The 23,078-nt window shown below is 38.8% G+C and overlaps 2 protein-coding genes and 1 long non-coding RNA gene across 3 annotated transcripts; 2 read left to right on the plus strand and 1 right to left on the minus strand.

The window, feature by feature from the left end:
- Nucleotides 1-301: 301 nt before the first annotated feature.
- LOC139942807 (retinol dehydrogenase 12-like) lies at nucleotides 302-9,648 on the minus strand. Its single transcript, XM_071939587.1, has 7 exons — nucleotides 9,574-9,648; nucleotides 9,247-9,368; nucleotides 6,904-7,050; nucleotides 5,773-5,964; nucleotides 5,128-5,406; nucleotides 4,110-4,332; nucleotides 302-2,836 (listed from the first exon to the last, which is right to left on the minus strand). Exons 2-7 carry the CDS (start codon nucleotides 9,305-9,307, stop codon nucleotides 2,728-2,730), a joined length of 1,011 nt encoding a protein of 336 aa, XP_071795688.1. The 5' UTR covers nucleotides 9,308-9,368; nucleotides 9,574-9,648; the 3' UTR covers nucleotides 302-2,727.
- Nucleotides 9,649-9,854: 206 nt separating this feature from the next.
- Nucleotides 9,855-14,429, plus strand: LOC139942817 (uncharacterized). The gene is made up of 4 exons (XR_011786705.1): nucleotides 9,855-9,949; nucleotides 11,234-11,374; nucleotides 11,609-11,644; nucleotides 13,295-14,429. It is a non-coding gene; the product is annotated as an uncharacterized lncRNA (long non-coding RNA).
- Nucleotides 14,430-16,720: 2,291 nt separating this feature from the next.
- LOC139939923 (retinol dehydrogenase 13-like) lies at nucleotides 16,721-23,022 on the plus strand. The gene is made up of 6 exons (XM_071936088.1): nucleotides 16,721-16,859; nucleotides 17,421-17,567; nucleotides 18,157-18,348; nucleotides 19,931-20,209; nucleotides 20,918-21,137; nucleotides 22,700-23,022. Exons 1-6 carry the CDS (start codon nucleotides 16,820-16,822, stop codon nucleotides 22,806-22,808), a joined length of 987 nt encoding a protein of 328 aa, XP_071792189.1. The 5' UTR covers nucleotides 16,721-16,819; the 3' UTR covers nucleotides 22,809-23,022.
- The last annotated feature ends 56 nt before the right edge of the window (nucleotides 23,023-23,078 follow it).

Here is a 23,078-nt window from a genome sequence, read left to right on the forward strand (position 1 = left end):
GCCTACACAGTGTACCCATTTACCACTGGATGTAGAGATACAATTATAGTTTCTTGCTCAGGGGCACAAGTGTCACGACCGGGACTCGAACCCCTGCTGAACAGAAACACAAGAGCTTGAGTTCAGTGCTCTTATCCGCTCGGCCACGACACCCCTAATGTAGCAAATATAAGTGGGGTTTTGGACGCATCAGCCACCATTCTTATCCTTGCCAGGCTTTTGAAGCAGCGGTAGGCCTACGATTATAGCAATGTCGATCAAAGAACAACAAATAAACAAGTTATCAGATACGAGAGAGATATTTAGTTTCGCTATTTTATTTGGATGGTGCGTAAAAGAATACTATAATACTGCTTAAACGATATCATAATTAAAAAAATGTGACCACAGAGTGCGTTAAGTGCGTTATACAAGTTAAGGTAAAAAAGACGAAATAAAGGAAAACGGAGCACATTACGGAAAGGTTCCATTAAAGAATTTCCAAGTTAAAACCCCAAAACTCAGGAAAGTGTACATTGAATTGCTATAGACATTTATCATGCTGACTCCATCTTGGTCATGTTCCTCGTATCGAATAACAGTAATGCATGCTAATAATCATTTTGCAAGTAGGAACCAGACTATTTTGTTCTTCCAGCCTTGATTTGGTAACATTGATATCAATGGGAGCAATTCAAGATGGCTGCACCATGATAACGGTCATATTGCACTGTTCAATTGAATAAAGTCCACTGTTTGGAAAAGCAATTACATGGAGATGACAGGTGTAAATTGCTAGACGAAAAGGATGGTTTTAATAGCCTCTTTCTTAAATGGAGTATTCTTGTAATGCAAATTATATTGCGTTTTTTAACTGAGTGCTGTCATACTGTGGTATAAATCATACTACTCGGGTAGGATTCAAACTCACAACCCTGCCATTCTAGGAAAAAAGATGTCTTTGGCTGTATCATTAATACAAGTATATATATGAAAAAGTGTCCAACTATGTTTATAGTAAAAAAAGTTAATGGCCTGAAGTTTCGACCCTAGCCGTAGAGTATTTCTTGAAGGCTAAATGACACCACAACAAACAATAACTAAGTGTTTATCAATTAACACTATCATCATTTGTGATATGATTTCTGAATTCTAGCTTGCTAATAATTTTTTTAAAATATGAATACTCTGCATTTCTCCAATCAACAATGTACCTCATCCCACATTCACATCTTGAAAAAAACATTGATTTAATCACAGCATATACATAAAGATATCTATTTTTCACATCATCTAACCCGTTCATCGTTGTTTAGTACTATAAAATAGTAACCAGGAGCACATTAGTACAGAAACTAAAACTATAGAAACTTAACTATTAAAAAAAAACCCAAAAAAACAATTGATCATCTCTGTGACTGTCCGTACCCAAACCAGGCACTTCCCGTTGTAACTCCAAATCAAGATTATTCAAACGTCAAATGGATGTGAAGACCTTTCAAACAACACCCAATTTGGGAGTGTAAATATCAGGGGTGAGAGTCATTACTAACGAAAAAGTCTGAAACTTGAATACAAATTCAAAGGTATGTTGAAAGGATGCAATTTCCCCTGGGGTTATAGATTCTAAGGAGCTTTTGGAAACAGTATCCAAAGCACCAGAGAAGTAGACAAATGAGCAGGATTTCTGTATTTGTGGAAAAAAATATTGTTTGACTTTCTTCACCAGGCCGACATAAAAAACGTCTGAATTCAGCCAAAAGTCTCAACAAAACTCATCCCTGAAATATTTAAAAACAAAACCTAAGAGTAAGGAGGGTCCAGATCCCCTGCAACCACCACCTCGATTTTCCTGGACCATTTAAAAATGACCTGATTTTCCTTGACCTGATTGATTAGTTACAATAATTATGAAAGCACAATAAATGTTGAAGAGGAAGGGAAATTTCAAATTCAATTTTGTGATCATTACAGGGAAGCTCAATCAAAGACTTTCCGAGTTTCGCCACAAAAAAAACTCACCAGTGGGTGTATTTACATTGAAGTACTTGGGTCATTAAACTTAATGGATGAGCAGTTAATCTGGCCGGGTATTAAGCAGCCCTACAGGTTTGTGCATGATCCACTGTTTGGAAAAGTAAATACATGGAGATAACAGGTGTTAGTTGTCAGATAAAAAAGGATGTTTCATTCCAGCTTCTTTCTTAATTGGACCTTTTCGTATTGTGTACTTATTTTCATTTAATGTAGGTTAGAGATTTGTAATGTAGTGTTTTCCCAATCACAAGAGGACTCTATTAGAAAATGAGTACATCACAAAAATGAAGTTGACATTTTCCTTGCTCTTTAAGCTTCACGACAGTTGCAATCCAACAGAGAAATATTGCCATCGTCAGAACCACAATTGAACCCACACTCAATGGATTAGGTTGGTATTGCGTGTTCAGTCCGACACCAGTCATGCACTGCAGTATGCAAAGACCCCAAGCCATTCTCCAATAGACCTTTTTCACGCTGTCACCATCTTGGTAATGTTCCCTGTTTCCAATAACAGTAATGAAATGCTAAAATTCATTGCGCAAACGTGGCACCAGACTATGATTTCGTCCAGCCTCAGTTTGGTTACAATGAGTTGGAACGGAGTAAAATCAATATAGCCACACCGTGATAAAGGTCTATACCATGTGCCCTCCTCAATACAGAAAACTTGTTGAATCCGTGTGGGTCTTCCGATTGATTCTAGATTATTTATTCCATCTTCTTCTCTAGGCCGACCAACTCTGCACTGACCTCCCACAGTCGCCTTCCTGACTCCTCGTCTTGAGCAAGACGATTTGGCTTCACTTCAGCACAGTCGCTGTTGAGGAAAATCAAACGTACAAAATCATCAACTTAAAGCTTCCAGGGGTCGATTTCACAAAGATAGTCCTAACTTTGGACTAGTCGTAGGACTCTTAAGAAGTTATTAAAAACATAAAACTAGTCCTAAGTTATTAAAACTAGTCCTAAGTTAAAACTTTGTCAAGCATCTGAAAGCACACAATTTTATGCAAAAAGGGTGTTTTTTTTCTTGTATCATTTTCTTGCTACATTTATGACCAATTAAGCCCAAATTTTCACATGTTTGTGATTTTATGCATAGGTTGGGATATACCAAACGAGAATACAGGTCTTTGACGTTACCAATAACTCCCCCCAACACAACATAATCAATTTTGCAACTGTATAGGATTCTTTTCATTACCCGGCATGCTCTGTGCTCTAGCGTAAAGACATCTATCTGCTCTTGAGAGGGGGGATCGTCTTTGGTTTTCAATCGTCAATGTTCATCACTGCGCAATGCAACGCTGTCACATCTGCATACATGTACTAACAGCGCACACTGTCAGTTTATGGCCAAGCAATGGGCTAGTCTTCATTATCGCGCTACATGCGCTACAATACATGCAAGAACCATCAAACGAAGGCCAGTTCTTCAAAACAATCTTAAAACGGGGTGGCATACACCCTCAGTCTGTGAATGAACACATTACTCAATCAATCGCGAAAACTGGGTACTTATTAAAGACACTGGACACTATTGGTAATTGTCAAAGACCAGGCTTATCACTTGGTGTATCTCAACATGTGCATAAAATAACAAACCAGTTGTGAGATAACTATGAACGAAAAAACACCCTTGTCACACAAAGTTGTGTGCTTTCAGATGCTTGATTTCGAGACCTATAGTTCTAAACGTGAGGTTTCAAAATCAAATTCGCGGGAAATTACTTCTTTCTCGAAAACTACGTCATTTCAGAGGGAGCCGTTTCTTACAATGTTTAATACTATCAACCTCTCCCCATTACTTGTTACCCAGTCAGGTTTTATGCTAATAAATATTTTGAGTAATTATCAATAGTGTCCACTGCCTTTAACGGGATTGATATTTGGTCCTTGGGAAAAAAAGTAGGGCAATTTCATCAAGTACAAGGGCTGATCTACAAAGTACACATGGTGTTGGCTTGAGTATCCATTTCAGGCTATTTGATCACAATTTGTCAGATTTGTCTCAGGGCAACAAAAATAATCGGAAATCAGACTTAAGTAGGAAAGAATTCATGCCTGAATTAATGTAAATATCTACATACCTGTAATACATCCCTGTGACATCCTTGAGCTCCTCAGTGACTGAGCAGTAGATGGACGTCTGTGCGCCTTGCACTGCTGACTTAAAAACAAGCATGCGTATAGGTGCAGACGTGATAATGCTAAAGATATAACTCAGCGGGAACTTCAGACCTTGGTTAAAGTAACGGGTCAACTCTGTACGCACAGACCCAGGGTGGAGAGAGTAGACCGAAACCCCGCTTCCTGGATGAGAAACCAAAAAAACACGTTCTACGTTTAAAGACATTGGACACTACATGGTAATCACTCAAAACAATTGTTAGCATAAAAACTGACTTGGTAACGAGCAACGGAGAGCTGTTAATAGTAACATTGCAAGAAACGGCTCCCTCTGAAGTAACGTAGTTTTTGAGAAAGAAGTAATTTCTCACTCAAATATTTGAATTGAATTTGAGACCTCAGCTGAGGTCACGAACTTAAGGCATCTGAAAGAACATAATTTGTGCGACAAGGGTGTTTTTCCTTCCATTATACTCTTTCGCAACTCCGACGACCAATTGAGTTCAAATTTTCACAGGTTTGTTATTTTATCCAGTTATAATGTTGAGATACACCAACTGTGAAGACAGGGTCTTTGACACTTCCCAAAGGCTTCCAGTGCCGTCAACTCTTGTCCAAACTAGAACTCGGCCATGTTCTCAGAAGAGAACCAGAAGCAAAAAAAAGAAGAAAGGGAGACCCCAAACTACCTTGGGCCAAGTTTCCAACATTGTGATTGTGTTTCAGAAACATGACCATTACAAAAAAATGTATACCGGTGTCCAAAGGGAGTTTCATTGACAAACAGTAGGATATTTTTATTGAGTACAAGTTCTAACTGATGTAGGCTTCACCAATAGACTTTTCAGGCTATTTGAACACAGTTTATCTTATTTTTTCCCAATTGGAAATCTGACTTACATGTAAGTATGAAGAATGTTAGATGCATGGACAAAACAATGATTTATTGCTAGAATAAAAACAGCTAAGGGTTTGTACCTGCAAGGCGTTTGCTGAGCTCCTTGCTGAAGAGGATATTAGCCAGCTTACTCTGTCCATACGACAATAAGGCATCGTAACCTGACCTCATCATCAGGTCATCCCAGTGCATCTTTCCCCATATGTGGGCTAGCGAGGCCACATTGACGATGCGGGAGGGGGAGGAGGACTTGATGAGATCCAGGAGGAGGTTGGTCAGGAGGAAGTGGCCGAGATGGTTGACGCCGAGCTGCATCTCAAATCCGTCCTCCGTCTTCCACTCTGGGCACATCATTATACCTGCACAAGGAAATAAACCATAATCATCAAAATTTGAAACAAAAAAAGTGTATTTTAAAGCTTTGCACAGTTTGGACAATATGAAGTTATTATAACTATCAACAGTAACAGGACCAAATTTCATAAAGCCGGTAAGCACAGAGCAGTATTGCTTAAGTAGCAGAAACAGGTTATCAGCCAACATTACACTAAGTTTGCATGTTGTGGCTGGTGCCCCACTCAATGTTTTGCTAAGCAGAGGCATTTGTTAAACAGTTTTTCTGCTTTATGAAATTGGGTTCAGTATGCCCCTTCGGGGCTAAGCCAATCACAGTGCATAAAGCATGGCATCTTTGAGGCATTTTTTATTGTAGAAGAGCAACCCACCTGCATTGTTGACCAGAATATCCAGCCTGGTCTCCTCCGCCTTGATCTTCTCAGCAAATGCTCTGATCGAGGCGAGAGAAGCCAAGTCTAGTTTCCGTACAACCAGATTGTTACTCCCTGTCTCTTTACAGATCTCGGTCACCGCTGCCTCAGCTTTGGCGAGATCTCGGCAGGCAAGAATGACACGAGCTCCTGAAGTAACCAGAAGTAAGAAGAAGAATTAAAGACACTTTTGGTAACACTCAAAATAATTATTAGCATAAAACCTTACTTCGTCACAAGTAATGGGGAGAGGTTGATAGTAAGAACATTGTGAGACTTGGCTCCTTCTGAAGTAACATAGTTTTCGAGAAAGAGGTAATTTTCCACAAATTTGATTTAGAGATTTAGAAAATTTGAGGTCACGAAATCAAGCATCTGAAAGCACACAAACTCGTCGACAAGGGTGTTTTTTCTTTCATTATTATCTCGCAACTTCAACAACCACTGATTGAGCTCAAATTTTCACAGGTTTGTTGTGTTATAAATGCATATGTTGAGATACACCAAGTGAGAAGACTGGTCTCTGACAATTACTAATAGTATCCAGTGTCTTTAATCAACCATTCAAGGAAGAAGAGAGTTGTGGTCGACCGATCTAGCACAGGAATCAAAGTTCATAGCTCAATGTAAATGTAAGTCATGGAATTCAAAAGCAAGGGCAGTCACTGTCCAGGTTTACGAACAAAAGTGATAAAAACAATTATATTAAAGGCAGTGGACACTATTGGTAATTACTCAAAATAACTATTGAAGTGGAGTAGTTTAAGTTTTCCAGAGTAGTTTTCCAGAAAGAAGTAATTTTCCACGAATTTGATTTCGAGACCTCAGATTTAAAATTTGAGGTCTCGAAATCAAGCATCTTAAAGCACACAACTTCGTGTGACCACAGTGCGACAAGGGTGTTTTTTCTTTCATTAATATCTCACAACTTTGATGACCGATTGAGCTCAAATTTTCACAGGTTTGTTATTTTATGCATTTATGTTGAGATACACCAACTGTGAAGACTAGTCTTTGACAATTACCAATAGTGTCCAATGTCTATAAAGGAGTATACAGAATTGGTCAGTCAGGGATTGAAAAATTTACCTCTTTTAGCGAAATCTCTTGCCGTCTCCTTCCCAATGCCAGTGTTTGCTCCTGTGATGATAATCGTCTTGCCATCCAAGCGAGCTTTACTGTAGCACCATCCCCCATCACTCCATTTCCTTACCAGCCACAAAATCACCACAGAAACTGCACTCGAGAAAAAAAAACAAAAAAAACAAGGAGTCATCAAGCACAGTTCAAACACCAGCTAGGTCTGATACTTCACGGAGGCAACAAAGGCGATTGCCTCCCTGCCCCCCTGGTCATGGCCGGCCTTGGTGCCCTTGTGCTCACAGTAGAAATTTGTCATTTCTTCATTCCCTTTACCAAGGTATACTCAGTCAGTGATTGTAACTATAATACAGTGCTCAATTTCATAAAGCCTGTAAGCACAAAAAACATGATAAGCACAGAATAAGTTATTGCTTACCCCTTAATTAGTATTGCTCAACAGTGCAGAATGTACCAGCCAAATTTACGTTTACATTGTTGTCACTGGTGCCCCACTCAGTTTTTGCCAATTAGCAAACAAATTTGTTAAGCTGTATATTTCTGCTTAAATAAATAACAGCAGCGTTATGAAATTTGGCCCTGGTCAGCAATGGGTCAAGAATGAAAAACAGGTGGCAGGATACAGATATTTTTCTGACATACAAAACTTGTTTTACTCTCCGAAAAGAAGAAATGACATTGCCCTTAATTTTTTAAAGATCAAAAAGTTAAAAAGTCACAAGTTACTAGGGAAGATATTACAATTTTGCACAAGAAACAATGCACAATAAAAAACCTATCCACCACATCATCAGACATGAAACACGACCCAGTCCAGCCATTGTAAACAAACCAAGATAAAAATAAATTATGCAAAGTTTTTTGAACCAACAACACTCATCTTGTATTTACATTGGGAGCCAATCCACTTTGTAGCTTCATTCATTGGGCAAAAGAATATGATTGCGGTGGCTTTGGGGCCAAGGATACAGAGTGGATGGCCCCAAAATGGGGCTATCTATTCTAAGTCAAAAGTAGCCCCACCTCTGTGTTGACAACTCTCTGCATTCTCAAGGATTCATAATCATAGAGTTGGCCACATATAAGCATGATATTAAAGGAACACGTTGCCTTGGATCGGTCGAGTGGGTCTATAAAAAGCGTTTTGTAACTGTTTGTTATAAAATGCATATGGTTAGAAAGATGTTGTAAAAGTAGAATACATTGATCTACACAAATATGCCTCGAAATTGCGTGGTTTTCTTTTTACCTCGTCCAATAACACGGTCGGCCATTTATGGGAGTCAAAATTTTGACTCCCATAAATGGCCGACCGTGATAGTTCGCGACATAAAAAGTAAACCGTACAGTTTTGAGTGATACTTGTGTTGATCATTATATTTTACTTTTAAAACATCTTTCTAACCATATGCATTTCATAACAAACGGTTTCAAATGCTTTTTATAGACCAACTCGTCCGATCCAAGGCAACGTGTTCCTTTAAGTGGGGCTAAAGTAAAAGTGCTTCTAGAAACTACAATTGTTAATTAAGCCTCCTCATGAAGTACCAATACCAATAGTAATACCAACACTTATTTATAATAGACTAGAGCCTTAGCTTTTCATGTTGACATGCTCCACTTACAATAACATACACTACTCTAGGGCGCTGAACATGGCATTAGTAAATGGATTATGGACAAACTAAAAAATAACAAACATAATTATATTTTTGGATAATTTTCCGTATGGCGCCACCACTTTTTCACTCATTTTTTACAAAAAGGGATATCTCATTGAGGTAAATTAGATACTATTAAGGAAAAGTTTCCGTATGGCGCCACCACTTTTTCATTCGATATGAAAATAAATAATATAGTATAGTATCTAATTTACCTCAATGAGATATCCTTTTTTGTAAAAATGAGTGAAAAGGTGGTGGCGCCATACTGAAAGTTATCCACTATTAATTTTCATATCGAATGAAAAAGTGGTGGCACCATACGGAAACTTTTCCATATTTTTTATAACATTAGCCTACGTTAGGAGAAAAAGTTCTTTAAAACATTCAACCTGTTGTAAAACATGTGTAACTCGATAAATACAATTCCTGACTGAAATTATTAAAAATGCAATTTGATCTAAAATCTAAATAAAATACAAAAAGTAGGGTAAAAGCAGTCAACCCAAGTGTCTTCTTTCAACCACTGAGGTAGAAATATCTACCCCTATCTATGTTTCATTCAGCACGCACAGTCTCTAGTGCTTTCCCAGACCAGTGAAACAAAAACATTTCGTCAACAAAAAGTGAGAATAAAGGTTTTGTTTTTTTTACTTAAAAAAAGACTCACCAACTATGTATGCCGCTACAAGAAACGGGTCAACAGTACAACCAAAAATTTCAAGTCCCATCCTGTCACTTCACAGGGGAGAAAACTCCAGTCCAGCGATTCACAATAAACTTCGTTTGCAACTGAAATACAATCAATCATGCAGGAATAAGTTTTGACGTCTGCTGAATTTGAGGTGGTTCAGCAGAAGAGTGTGCTATACTACTGACTGCCAACTGCTACATTGGCTAGCTGCTGTATAAAGTGCAAAGTCATATTATGGCCCGTACTTTAATACAATAATATGCAAATTTGGTTTGGCTGTAAAATGTTTGTTTTAGCACTCACGAAATTGTCTGGTTTTGTGTGCAGCGTCCAGGCACTGGTTCTCGTGTGGGCGGCTACTTTTTTAAGGAGAAAGCGCCCCCAATTGTTTCACACCTTCAGGTTTTAATTTATTTTTTGAATTTTTCCCCTACATTCTTTTTCTCAGTCGCTGATCCTAACATTATGACAAATAAGATCTGACTGTGGATATACCATTAATTGATAATATACAAATTCAAATTCTAAAGAAAATACTTATTTCCATACAAAAAGTTTGCCCATCCCACAAAAAAGTGTGCAATTTTCGGAACTGGAGAGGGCGCAATTTACATTCACCGCCATCTTGGAAATTTTACTTGGGCCGCATTCTTAAAACTTTTCGTCGGCAGTTAGTAAGGTAAAATGTGTTTTTAACTATATTTATAATATAAATTTCCATAACTTACAATTAATTTAGGTTCTGTGTTTCATAGTGTGATGATGGGAATGTTTGACTGAATGAAATTAAGACTGCTGCTATTAAAAAAGTGAAAGACTAAACAATTGAAAAATGTGTGCTGCGAGTGCTATGCGGGTTGTGTACAGTATCTGGTTCAGTAGTCTGTGGTGAGTGGTGTGGGAGTGAGTGTTGGGGATCCGTTGGGGAGTGGGGGCGGGGGTAAGTAAGTGACTTATTTGTAACGTCACGTCTGGCCCTTAATAAGGTTCCCCATAACCTCAATAAAATACACTTAGTACTATAAATTATACTTTTCAAAATTGGCCTTGTCGTGTTGTAGTATGAATATGAATATGATGATTCAATAAAAATTGAAAACAAAAATGAAATGGGCCACTTGTTGGTGAGCGCATGAGTTGACCAATTGTTGGCGTACGGGTTGGCAGGCGTATAAGTTAGCGTGCGTTCTAGTTCAGTTGACCTGTTTCCATATAATAATGTAGCCTTTTGTAGGATTGTAGTTCAACATTTTCTGGGTTCTTCAAGCTGTTTTCTATCTCTACTTTCTCAAAGTTCAGCCAGCATCTTAGTGTTTAGCACTCATATAGTAGTAACCAGTAATAACTTGTAATTTCCTTTTGTACATTTACCATGTATTGAAAAAGGATTACTTTGGACCGCCGTTGACTTTGGAAACAACATTAATTATTAAATTTAAAATATAGAAAAACTATTATTTAATGATTGATTGAATGAAAAGAAGACTGTAGTTTCTGTTACTTTATTAATATTTCTCAAAATTGTTTTCCCCAGGCAGACCTGGAATGACACGGAGGCCGTGGCTTTTGTTGCCCTGCTGGGCTTGCCCTTGGTGGCCTTTAAATGTTTCCCACAGTCTTTTAAGATTTTGCAATAGATAGAAGTCCCCTTTTTGCAAATTGGAAATGGCCTTGCCCTTTTAAAGATGAAATTCCAAGCCTGCCCAGGAGTGTTACTCCTGGCAAAGGCATTGCTTCATAATTAAAATCGCAAGGGCACACAGGTATTTTTCTCCTTGGTAAAGGGCACACTATGATGAAATTGTAAAATTGTACTGAAGCATTTCAAGGGCACCAAGGCAACGACCAGTGGGCATGGAGGCAACCACCTTCCTGAAATATCAAGCCTGCTGGCATATAATTGTGTTGTTGGATATGAAACAAAATAAAAACAATTTATTTTTGTTATTGTTGTTCTACTTAGTTCAAGCAAGCGAGATGCCTTCCGTTTGGCCCAAGAATTTGATGGCGTTGCACAAGCCATACGTCAGAGAGATCGGCCCCTTCCTCTTCCCATGTATGCTGATCACAGGATACCTCATGGCAAAAGCTACAATGATAGGATGTAAGTCATTTGGGGTTTGAAAACTTACCCAGTCAGTTACCCTTGTGTTTTATTACTTGATGTGCAACATTAAGAAGTTGCACCCCCTTAAGGTGATCCCCTAGCTGCCGCTTCCAAGGGTGTTATCCCTGGCCCACACTTTCTGACTGGCACCACCGAACAAATATTTTAATGAAATGAAATGAAATGAAACTAATTATTTTTGTCCACTTGTTTTTCCTTTCCTTATCACAGATAAAGATCTAAAGAAGAAGGAGGCACTTGGTCAATGTAAGTTAACACGAATAGACATTTTTTATTATGATGTCAAATTCACAGTGATTACCATTGTCAAAGTTAATGTTTTCACAATGGGCCACGTGTCAGAGGCGCAGTGCATTTATTGATCTACAGGCCCCTTCTTTTCATGCCTGTATTAATCAATACTATGTCATTTCAACATGTGGCTCTTCGTGAAAACAGTGTTGAGTGTTGTTGTTGAAATCTTGAAATCTGAGACCAGTGCTAATTCACTGGGGTCCCTCAAGATAAACTTAAAGACTGCTTGTTCAAAGAGTCATTGCATTATATATATCCCTATATTGATTAATATTATTAATGTGTGCATTGCAATGTTGTATTCTATTTTCACTATGTATTTCATTGTGTATTTTGTTGCCTTGTTTCCCCCTTTTTACTTGCCAAGGCGTCTGATTTTGAAAATTATCATTTTCAATATTATGCTGCATTTGTGCATTACCTTTTGTGTGTGATTGTATGATTCAATGCTTTACTGTGTGATTATTCTGATGTATTTTTGACTGTATTTTGATGCTCATACATATTGTGTATTTGATCATGATGATTGTCTTGTTTACCCCCTTTGTAGCGGCGATGGTTTTATTTTTTTGAAAATCATGATCTGAATTTTATGCTGCAATTGTGTATTATCTTTTGTGTGTGATACATTGTATGATTCAATGCTTTGTTGTGTGATTAATATGATGTATTTTTTACTGGAATTTTGATGCTCACACATATTGTCTATTTGATCATGATGATTGTCCTCTTTAGCGGCGATGGTTTTATATTTTGAAAATCATGATATGTAATTTTATGCTGCAATTGTGTATTACCTTTTGTGTGTGATAGATTGTATTTATTGATGCTTTATTGTGTGATTATTCTGATGTATTTTTGACTGTATTTTGATGCTCCTTATTGTGTATTTGATCGTGATGATTGCCTTGTTCACCCCCTTTTTAGGGGTGATGGTGTTATTTTTTGAAAATCATGATATGTAATTTTTATGCTGCATTTGTATGTTGTTGACAAATATTTTTCATCTCTACTGAACTATTACATTTTGATATTTTGTATTGACGTGTAGATTTATGCCTTTGAACATCTTTGTATGCAGAGGGTGCACACTACATTACATTACATTGAATATTTTATTATTGTTATTTACCGTATAAACCAAACTCTGCCATAGCTTTGATGCATGTATTTACTACTTGACGTTGTTTATATTGCTATGGTTTCAAACTTAACTACATGTATTTTAATTTTTTTTTAAAGGGAATATTCTCTTACACAAACCACTCAAGTGTTTTACCAATTTTAAAGAATGAATGTTATTGTATGTGTATAATTTCCAACGCCCCAGACAGGCCTGGAATTTTGTGGAGGCTACAGAGAGTCAGAGACCAAGGCCTCAGTTGCCCTGCTCTTGGTCTTGGTGCCCCTTCAAAAGTTTTCCATAGACTTTGAGATTTTCTAATGGAAGTGCCCTTTGCAAAATGAAAATGGCCTTGCCCTTTTAAAAATGAAATTCCAGGCCTGTGGCAATGTGATGAATCAAAAGTTGTCCCCTGTATTGTTTTTGTAATCATGTTGTCACTCAATCTAATTGGTTACTGTTTGTTTTCCAATCAACAGCTGGGCATCACTAGTACCACTAGAATAGCTTACGAATTCAGAGAATGTCATCTAGGATTGCAGTATGGAATTCATGTTCATCTCCTGACTGACCATCAGCACAGAGTCCTTCAACAGACATCTAAGATCAATCACCAGGTTCATCTCAAGTGCTCCTCAAGACGTAAATCATACCAAGCAATCGGAACTGGATGAAAGATCACATCATTATCTGGAGAGAATTCTTTTTACAAAACTGACAAAATTATTAACATTTTCACATTATGTGTAAAGGGCAGATCAAGATCCCTATTTTGCAGTGTAGCTCATACTTGCTAAGCACGGAAAAGGTTGTTTAGCAGACTTGGGTCGCCAACCAATTATGTCATGTTACATGTACATGTATTACTTTTGACTGGTACTTGGTTATTTTGCTAATCAAATTCTTGCGGTGAGCAGAACTCATCTGCTTGCCAACTCTACATGTATGCCAATGAAACTGACTTGGCTTCTTTGTGTTTAACCTGCTTGAGGTTGAGTTTGACTCTCACTGTAGATTTGACCAGTGTTATATATCCCTCATTCTTTAAACACAAATAGGAAGTTGACATGAATTCCTGCCGTTATTTTTTTCTTAAATTTTTTGATTTGTATGAGTTTTTAATTTAAAAGTGACTTGGTGTGGGTGCATGATTTGAGTTTAATCCATAAAAGAAAATGAAATATCAACCGAAAAATGGCTCCTGAAGTCGGATGCAACTTTGACAAAGACATTTTTATTAATTGATAAACATGATACATACACAGCAACACACAGCTATGTGTTGCTGTCACTCTGTGAGCATTCCTTTGCTCTGTTCATGTAAGGTCATTCATACTGTTCAATATGGTAAAAGACCCACTGTGTGGGGGTGTGTAAGTCCACATAGTGTTTCAAGACTCTACATTATGTGGACCTGTTTTGTTTTCAGGTCCACACTTTTAAACATAATTGCACAAAACCAGAAGCATACGATTACAGGCTACAATGTAGAATGAATCCATGCTTGGACTCTGAACAGGATCTTTTGTTTTGAAGTTTTGCATGAGTTGGATGATAAACTGTAACCATTTCATAGATTCTATTAAAATTGTTGAGTTGAGTTAAGTGATCAAATTGTTTTCGCAAGAATTCCTCATTAAGAATTTTGATGTCCCTTCTCCTACAGATTTCATGAAAGAGCAAGTGAAGCTCAGACAAGTACTGTAACAGCGCATAGCGCGTACCGTAACTATGCGCCACGCTTACTGTGTACTGTAATAACACACCGCGAATACTGTAAAAGTGTGCGTACTGTAACAGCGCGAACTGTAGCATGTAACGTGTACTGTTATATCGCGCCATGCGTAATGTAACATCGTGACTGGGCCATGCATGATGCAGAATCCATTTTGTTTAAAATGACAATGCCTGTTTTTTCATTCTGGGCCTTTCTGTGTGTTATTTGAAGCCAAATGAACGTTTTGTAACTTTCTCCCTCAGTTTTAGTTTGTCACGAAAAGATAAATAAGGTCATTAACACAAAATAAGAGTATGTGAATGCAAGTTGGCATTGGAAAGTATTTTAGGGACTTGGGCCCGTTAAAGGACCCCAAAAACTGTTGTACAGTTTATTACTTGGGATGGTGTTGTGGGTTATTACTTGACAGTTTCTAGAGGATTTTTTGAGCAGTATAATTTGAATTGGTTATGATTATTAGTGTTGCATGCTCACTGGGGGAAATTGAGAATTCTTTGGAATGACAGGGTTATCGGGTCGTCTCTAGGATTATCCTGAACTATGGGTTGCCCATAAGGGCATTGTGAAATATGTGTGTGAAGGTGCCCATTGGGGCATATTCAGAGGCGCTATGGGTCCTTACCCTTGACGACCCACCGCAGTTTTTAGTCGTATATTATTTACAGACATGAAACAATATACTGCCTACAAAATAACTTTGATCGGAAGTCCATTATTCCAAAGTTTTCATGTGCTATCTTTACTATTTTGTTTAGTGTATTTTTTCATCCTCGTTTAACCATCGTTTGAGCTTGTGAGTTTAACTATAATAAGGTCTTTCTGAAGGCTTAAAAATCGTCACCATTTGCTGTTGTTTTTCTCGGCAGTCACGGACGCAGGTCGGTTGGACGATACTTTTATATTAAATCCTAGTCACGATTTTCTCGAAAAATATAATTATTGTCTATACCCATAATGTGCTGTTTTGATCAAAATATTAAGACAGATTGGTGGAGTTTCAGTAATTGATTCAGACATTGAATGTATACAGCAGAGTTCCTGTTCTACTATAGAAAACTGCAAGCCATTTTTACAAAGGCCGTGAGCTGTTTGCAGTTAGTCAAGTGACATGTTTATTCGAATGGTACAAGATACAACAAATTATTGTTACATAAAACTGCCGTAGGGCAGTGGTTGAAGTTGTTGAACTCGTAGTTTAAAGGGTCTGTGTTGGTATAATGACACTGAAATTGAATGCCAGTAAAAACTTACTTGGTTTAGGTTGAAATGCATTTTAAGAGTTTACTTCGAAGCACTGCGGTACTTTTTATCCCCTAAAACTTGAATCTAAGAAACGTTACTGCTGTGCGTTTCTCGTGGTTATGCCCCAAAATGTTAACCTGAGAAGCGTTACTGCAGAAATGCTTTTAAGATTGTGTACTCCAATTGCAGATTATTCTTCCTGCGTGGACATAAACTGCTCCAGATTTTGTCCAATATCTCAAAAACTCTACCACCTTTTAATTGAAATAAAGTTTTCACTGGTTATAGTTTGTAATATACAACTGTACGATTAAAGCAAACAGTGGGTCCAATATTATTACCAAACGTATACAATCCCTTTAATACTGATTGGTTCCTTTCCCCACGTCTCGTCGCTTAGTGTTTTTTTTAATGAAGATTAACTTTGCATACCTTGGAAGTTCAATGTCCGTTTGACTGTCGACAATTATCAAAAAGCAAACACAGTTTCAAGCTAAAAAGAAACCCATATACAAAGCACTAAATGCTACCCGTAGCTCCAAAACAATGCGTAGACTTGTATCTTGAGAGAATACCTGATCTTTTGTGTTAATTTTAAAGTGTCAACTCCTTTGTTCGATAGAAATACCACCAGCATATCTATCCCCCTTTCTAGACAAAATATCAAACCAGCAGCACATTGTTATCAAAGAAAGAAGATTTATTTGCACGGGTTTCTGAACAGGAGTTCATATTTGCCGTCTGTTGTCAACTGAAATTGTTACTCATTTTAGGTTCAGTGTAGTAGAAAACTGTGGAACTTTGAACTCAAAATCTGAACTTCGGACGTAAAAATATTGCGTTTATTTTAATATTTTATGCCATGCAACTCAGTGGATTATACTTGTGGTGGACTTGGGCCTTGTGAAATTTTTGTCTGGTGATTGAGCTTCACAGTGTGTGGTTTTGTTTGTTTGCACACTGAAGGACTTCTAAAAGTTTTAAGTTTGTGTTGCTGGATAAATTGTCCACGTGTCGAGGCAGTATGTCGATTTGGCTAAGAATTCTTGGTGTTTTGCTCTTCGGTAAGACCAGTTTTAATCATTCATTTATTGATAGTTTGTCGCTGAACTTGCATGTAGGCTTCAGGCCTCTGAGTTTATAAATCATTTGTTAATCTGGTTCATCGAGTCTGCAATATTATTACACAGTTAAGGGAACGATTGGGCCTATACCAATTTTGCATAGCAATTCATTAGACTAAACTCGTTTTGTGCACACAGAATGCTACTATTAAGTAACAAATCGCGATGTTTTTAGTAACTCTATAGTCATGTTGTACAATTTTTCTAGCTGTATAGGTCTAAAGGAAATCGTTCACTGCATTTAGCTTGGGGATTCGAACCCACCACAACCTTGTAACTAGACGACAAAGCTTACTTTAGTCATTGTGAAATCAGCGGTTAGCTTGGTAGGATTCGAACCCACAACCTTGTTATTGCAAGTCCTGCAGTCTACCCACGATCACGGTGACGTGGGTGGTGGTGGTGGTGGGGGGGGGGGGGGGGGCAGGATATAGTTTTCTCGATAACTATGTTACAAATCTCATACTTTGTCTCCAAAAACTTGTCCGTGGAACCGTGTAGCTTTCGTCGTGGCTTTATGGGTGTTGAAGCGGTATATACGGGGAGGCTGGTGCTACAGCGGGGCCCGAATGGACGGGAAGACAGTGATTGTTACGGGAGCTAGCTCGGGCATCGGGAAGGAGACAGCCAAAGACATGGCTAGAAGAGGTAATGATTATAGTATTTAACAATAACGGGAATTGATTTCGGTTGTAGATTTGTCAATAAGGAACTAGGTTAGGTTTATGGAGGAACACGATATGAATGTTGTAAGAGTAATTTATGTGAGTTTGGTTATAGTTTTGTCAATAAGGAACTAGGTTAGGCTGATGCAGGAACACAATGTTCCTTTTTCAGTTTTTGTGGTGAAAAAGAAATGATTCTGGGCACTCGGGTTTTGAGCAGTAATCTGAGGTCAATCACGACACTTGTGTACACCCTTGAGCAAGGCACTCATAATTGCTTCTCTCCACGCAGGAGTACAAGTCGTTTAATGCAAATGAAACTGGATATAAATACTGGCCTGATGAGCCATAGTATTGCCTTTGGATTGATTTTACTTTTTCTACTGTTTTTAATAGTGGGGCCTCTGAATATGTTACTATACTTGTGCCAGATTTTGTACTATTTGTACTATAATTTACAACCGAATACATTATTTCTCAGTGAGATATCTTATGTATCCAACGCTCCGATCATAGTAGAGATAGGTTCTACCGATCCAACGGTAATCCTCGTGTGCTTTTATCTTCGACAGGAGCACGGGTGATTCTTGCCTGCCGAAATAAGGCCAAAGCTGCCGAGGCCAAAGCAGAAATTCGTCGAGCGACCTCTAGCGGTCACCTTGTAATACGTCAGTTGGATCTGTCGTCTCTTGCTTCTATCAGAGCGTTTGCTGAGAAGATCAAAGAGGAAGAGTCGAGACTTGATGTCTTGATCAATAATGCGGGTCAGTTCTCTCACACTTTCTTAAAAAATGCATCCTTGAGGAGTACTACTTTGTTCTTTTCGGTGTCCCTCACTTAACATGTTTCTCATAGTCTTTGTACACAGATGTCCTTGTGAGACACCAAAGTCTATAGAATTCCCCTATGGAGTCCTATAATTTTACCTTTTTTGTTTTTTCTCCTTATATGATAAGGTACCGAAACTGAGCACAACCGTCCTAAAAAACACACATAGAGGCGCCTCATACTGTCGCTCTTACATGTTTATACTCGGCAGCTCCCATTTACGTTTCTTTACACAACATTTTTAAAAGCATCTTGAGGAGACGTTTAGTGATCCCTCCTTTGACCCTGTACTTAACATCTTCCAAATAGACACTCTCACTGCACAAACCGGGATGTTAAAATTGACACGATGTAGTCTCATAAAGATACAACATCAACAAATTATCAACATTTACTGTTGCTCAAGTAACACTTATTGCTGCAAACAATCAAACGTTGGTTTTATTTTAAAAATCACTAAAATTGCAACACATTATGCAGGAAATTGAGTAGGTGATGAAAACCCCGTATTGACATATGCCTTTTAGTATAAGCGAACGGTGTACATTGCTGACTCTAAGTTTGCTTCGGAAATCAGTTTGCTCTTTTCCCCATACAATTGTTTCTTTCCGGTACGTGCACTTGTCAGCAATTTTGTGAGTTCTGACGGCCCAATGGTCATGAGCGCTTGTCCGGTTGGCCTCATTTAGAATCGTGAGGCGTGTGATTTGTCCAAATGTTTGTTTTCTTCTTCGTTTAATAACTATAACTATGGTCCCTGTGCCACCAGTGCGACCGACCTAGTTCCTCCTATTACAATGTCTGAGAGACTTTTTGCTTCTCCTCACCCACACACACTTGATTTTCTGAGATGAAGGCACCATTCCAACAGCTTTTCCACGTACTGCACCTCTTTGGAACTCCTTGTCTTGTTCATGTTTGAAGACTGTTTTTAATCTGAATATTTCATTTCAAAAGGGGTCGCGTTTTGAGATATTGCCGAAAAATGGCAAACAGAATCCTTCCAGACAATCGGCCCCAGTGCTTCGTCTCAAGTCGGTGTCTACACCCCCTCCCCCACCCCCAGTTCCACCTCGTGTTATTCTTGGTTGAAAACGAACTTTCAATCTAAAACAGAATGTAAGTGCAACCATAAAAAAAATATCCATTAATTACAAGCACAAGTGAAACTACTGTACTAGAACCCATGTTGATCGCATTGCATTTGCTCCCATGGTTGTAACGATGTGTCCCAAACAATCAATACAATGTATGGGTTCGAATCTTGGCCTCGCCAATCACGACACTAGCGAGCAGGGCACTTTATCATAATTGCTTCTCTCCACACAGGAGTACAAGTATTTTAACGCTAAGGAAACCGGATATAATTGCAAATGAACATCAATCTATACCAGAATATTCTTGAGTCTTCATTATTAAAAACATAAGTGCAACCATAACAACATCCATCAATTACAAGCACAAGTAAAACTACTGTACTAGAACACGTGTTAATCGCATTGCCATTTGCTCCCATAGGTGTAATGATGTGTCCCAAACAATCAACAGAAGATGGCTTCGAGATGCAGTTTGGCGTCAACCATCTCGGCCACTTCCTTCTGACCAACCTCCTCCTTGATCTCATCAAGTCCTCCTCCCCGTCTCGCATCGTCAACGTCTCCTCCATCGCACACGGTGGAGGCAAGATGCAATGGGAGGACTTGATGATGGATGAGGAGTACGATCGTTTCTCAGCGTATGGGCAGAGCAAACTTGCCTCCATGCTGTTCACACTGGAACTGAGTAGGCAACTTGAAGGTATAACACACATTATAGCTGTATAAAGGTGTTTCAATCCCCCCAAAATAACAGCTACAAAATCATTAGGATTCTGCGTCAGTCTGACCCATCTTTGCATGCATGGTTTATTTTTTTGCCCTTTCCCCTTTTTAACCAAGTTCACAACTGTGGTGGGTTCTCTTCATTACCTTGCCCCAACTTTACCTTCTGCATTCTTAAATAATGCCCTGGTTAGTTTTGACCCATATTCTGGGCCCTATGGGCCTGGCCCATTTCCAGGTTATGCTGACTCGGAAAGTGGCCTAAATTTTCCTTTTGCGTCAGCTCGACCCATTTCCTTGGGTTCATAGGATCGAATCCCGTCTCAGTAACATGTTGATATTCTCAACCGGACTATGGGCAGTGATAGCACTGAGTATGCCTTATCTAGAACTCTTGCTCTGTATACAGATACTATAGTATAATATGAAAGTGTAATGCCGCCAGGGCTACAGGCCCTATATTTATCTCACACAGGTAGAAGGGTAAAACGAAACTAGGTTGCGGGGGGAGGGGGCTGCCCAAAGCCATTTTGAGATATAGTGAAAACAGTACCATGACACTAATGTTTTGAATACATTTTGTCTGTAGGCATTACCTCTTTAACCAAACAGTGCACTTCTATCGTCTCAACCATAGCAAAAAAAAGCTCATGCAATTATGCCCACGATCTGTGTGTGTATATAGGTTCCGGCGTAACTGTAAACGCACTTCATCCGGGTGTTGTCCAGACGGAACTGTTCCGGCACATGGAAGCAGAGAAGCCCCAAGGAGTTGCCGGAGCAATCATTTGGCTCGCCAGCCTGTCTCCGAACTTCTTATTCAAGAGCACCGTAGAGGGCGCACAGACGTCTATATACTGTGCCGTTGCAGATGAACTGGAGAGTGTATCCGGCCTGTATTTCGCGTAAGATATTTTTGATCTAATATATGTCGAATTTGCATCGGGGTTAAATGATATTACTGTTATTTTACCCTTATACCGATGTGTGTAAGCACTGTATAATGAGTACTTTCCCAAGTTCTGCTGAAAACAATACAGGCATATTGCTCGAATGGGATTCGGACCCACGACCTTTGCAACTCTAGAGCAGTGTCACCAACTAGACAACTTTGCCCGTTGGGGAGGTAGTTCAAATCATACTCGGTGTTCTAGTTCGTAAGACACTGCTCTAGAATTGCAAAGGTCTGGGGTTCGAATGCCTGTAATTGTTTTCACCGAAGTCGGGCAAAGTACTTATATTACAATACAGTGCTGTGACACACATGGGTGTAAGGGTAAAACCATATTAATATAATGGTTGGTCATTGATCAGATATTTGCGGAGTTCAGCGAAGACCAAACTGAGACTGGGTGGTAACAATGGTCTTATCCTGTTTGTTATGCACACATAAAAATATATGAATTTGATTTTCGTATTCTTATTGAAGCCATTCGAGCCAGATTAAAGGAACACGTTGCCTTGGATCGGTCGAGTTGGTCTTTGAAAAGCGTTTGTAACCGTTTTTTATAAAATGCATATGGGTAGAAAGCTGTTGTAAAAGTAGAATACAATGATCCACACAAACATGCCTCGAAATTGCGTGGTTTTCCTTTTACCTCGTCGACTAACACGTCGGCCATTTATGGGGGTCAAAATTTTGACTCCCATAAATGGCCGACCATGTTAGTTCGCACAGTAGAAGGAAAACCACGCAATTTCGAGACAAACTTGTGTGGATCATTGTATTCTACTTTTAAAACATCTTTCCAACCATATGCATTTTATAAAAAACGGTTACAAACGCTTTTGTTTTGACCAACTCGTCCGATCCAAGGCAACGTGTTCCTTTAAGCCTCGGTATGTCGTCACCGATTGTTTTTCCAAGGCTTGAAATTCGTATCTGATCAGCCTGATCCGAGGTCTACAGAAAGTGTCTGCTACACGGTTGTCTGTGCATACGATGCCCTGTGCCCGTACGGTTCAAGAGCACTTGACCTCGTTTCATCTTTCCTGTTCTATTGCTCGCCTATCTGAACAATTTGTCCTGTTCATCTGCTGTCAATGTTAATAAATAAAAACGTATTATCTGTTCCTTAAAAAAAAAGCTGGGCATGTATAAAAGAAGTCTAGACTCTTAGATGTTATTATTTTTGGGGGGATTGTATGGTATTAATATTGCCCCTTTCGCTCCCTCGGGATAAAGTTGGGTGGGTTTCCACGCCCTAAAATGTATAGCTTACAGTTAAGGAAATAAATCAATTAATTCATTACTATGGATCCAAATAATTCTAGACAATAGCTGGGCATGTTGAGACGGTCAGTTGGATGTGAAAATTATTGGGAAGTGTACAGAAAATATAAATTAATAGTAACTGTAGATAGTGTAATGATAAATTGGTCATTTCAGGCGTAAAGCTAATGGCTTTCCCCACTTCAGGATACAAAAAAGGTTTATTTGTGTTTCATTTCTTCTATTCTTTCATAGTGATTGTGCCCCGAGGAAGCCGACCGACGCGGCGCTAAACCACCAGGATGCCAAGAGGTTGTGGGAGATAAGTGCCAAGATGGTCGGCCTAGAGAAGAAAGTCAACTGAAAAACGAGTCCCAGCCACGGGGTCACAACTCACCGTTCCACAACTATACATTTTCTTTAAGTTATTTTATTCTGTGAGGGTCTGCAGATATCAATAAATAAAACAGAATTTTGTTTATAAGTCCTCCTTAGGCGAGGAGAAGCTGTCTCGCTTTCTTTCGGACTTTTAACTCGAGCCTGTCGTACTATCAAATTGCTTTTTGCTTAAATAGTCGTTGCCCCATTTTTGGAGGGGGGGTTGCTGGAGTGGTGGTGGGGGGGTAGGTTGTGT

This window comes from Asterias amurensis, chromosome 1, assembly GCF_032118995.1.
Source record: "Asterias amurensis chromosome 1, ASM3211899v1".
Lineage (NCBI taxonomy): Eukaryota > Metazoa > Echinodermata > Asteroidea > Forcipulatida > Asteriidae > Asterias > Asterias amurensis.

Excerpts from the sequence above, each read along its gene's own strand:
- LOC139939923 (XM_071936088.1), top strand. The coding sequence starts at position 16,820 with ATGTCGATTTGGCTAAGAATTCTTGGTGTTTTGCTCTTCG. Across the intron at positions 16,860-17,420 it reads TCTTGGTGTTTTGCTCTTCG|CTTTCGTCGTGGCTTTATGG; the intron begins GTAAGACCAGTT and ends GGAACCGTGTAG. Across the intron at positions 21,138-22,699 it reads GTATCCGGCCTGTATTTCGC|TGATTGTGCCCCGAGGAAGC; the intron begins GTAAGATATTTT and ends ATTCTTTCATAG.
- LOC139942807 (XM_071939587.1), bottom strand. The coding sequence starts at position 9,307 with ATGGGACTTGAAATTTTTGGTTGTACTGTTGACCCGTTTCTTGTAGCG. Across the intron at positions 4,333-5,127 it reads GCTCAGCAAACGCCTTGCAG|GAAGCGGGGTTTCGGTCTAC; the intron begins GTACAAACCCTT and ends TTTCTCATCCAG. Across the intron at positions 2,837-4,109 it reads GTCACAGGGATGTATTACAG|CGACTGTGCTGAAGTGAAGC; the intron begins GTATGTAGATAT and ends TTTCCTCAACAG.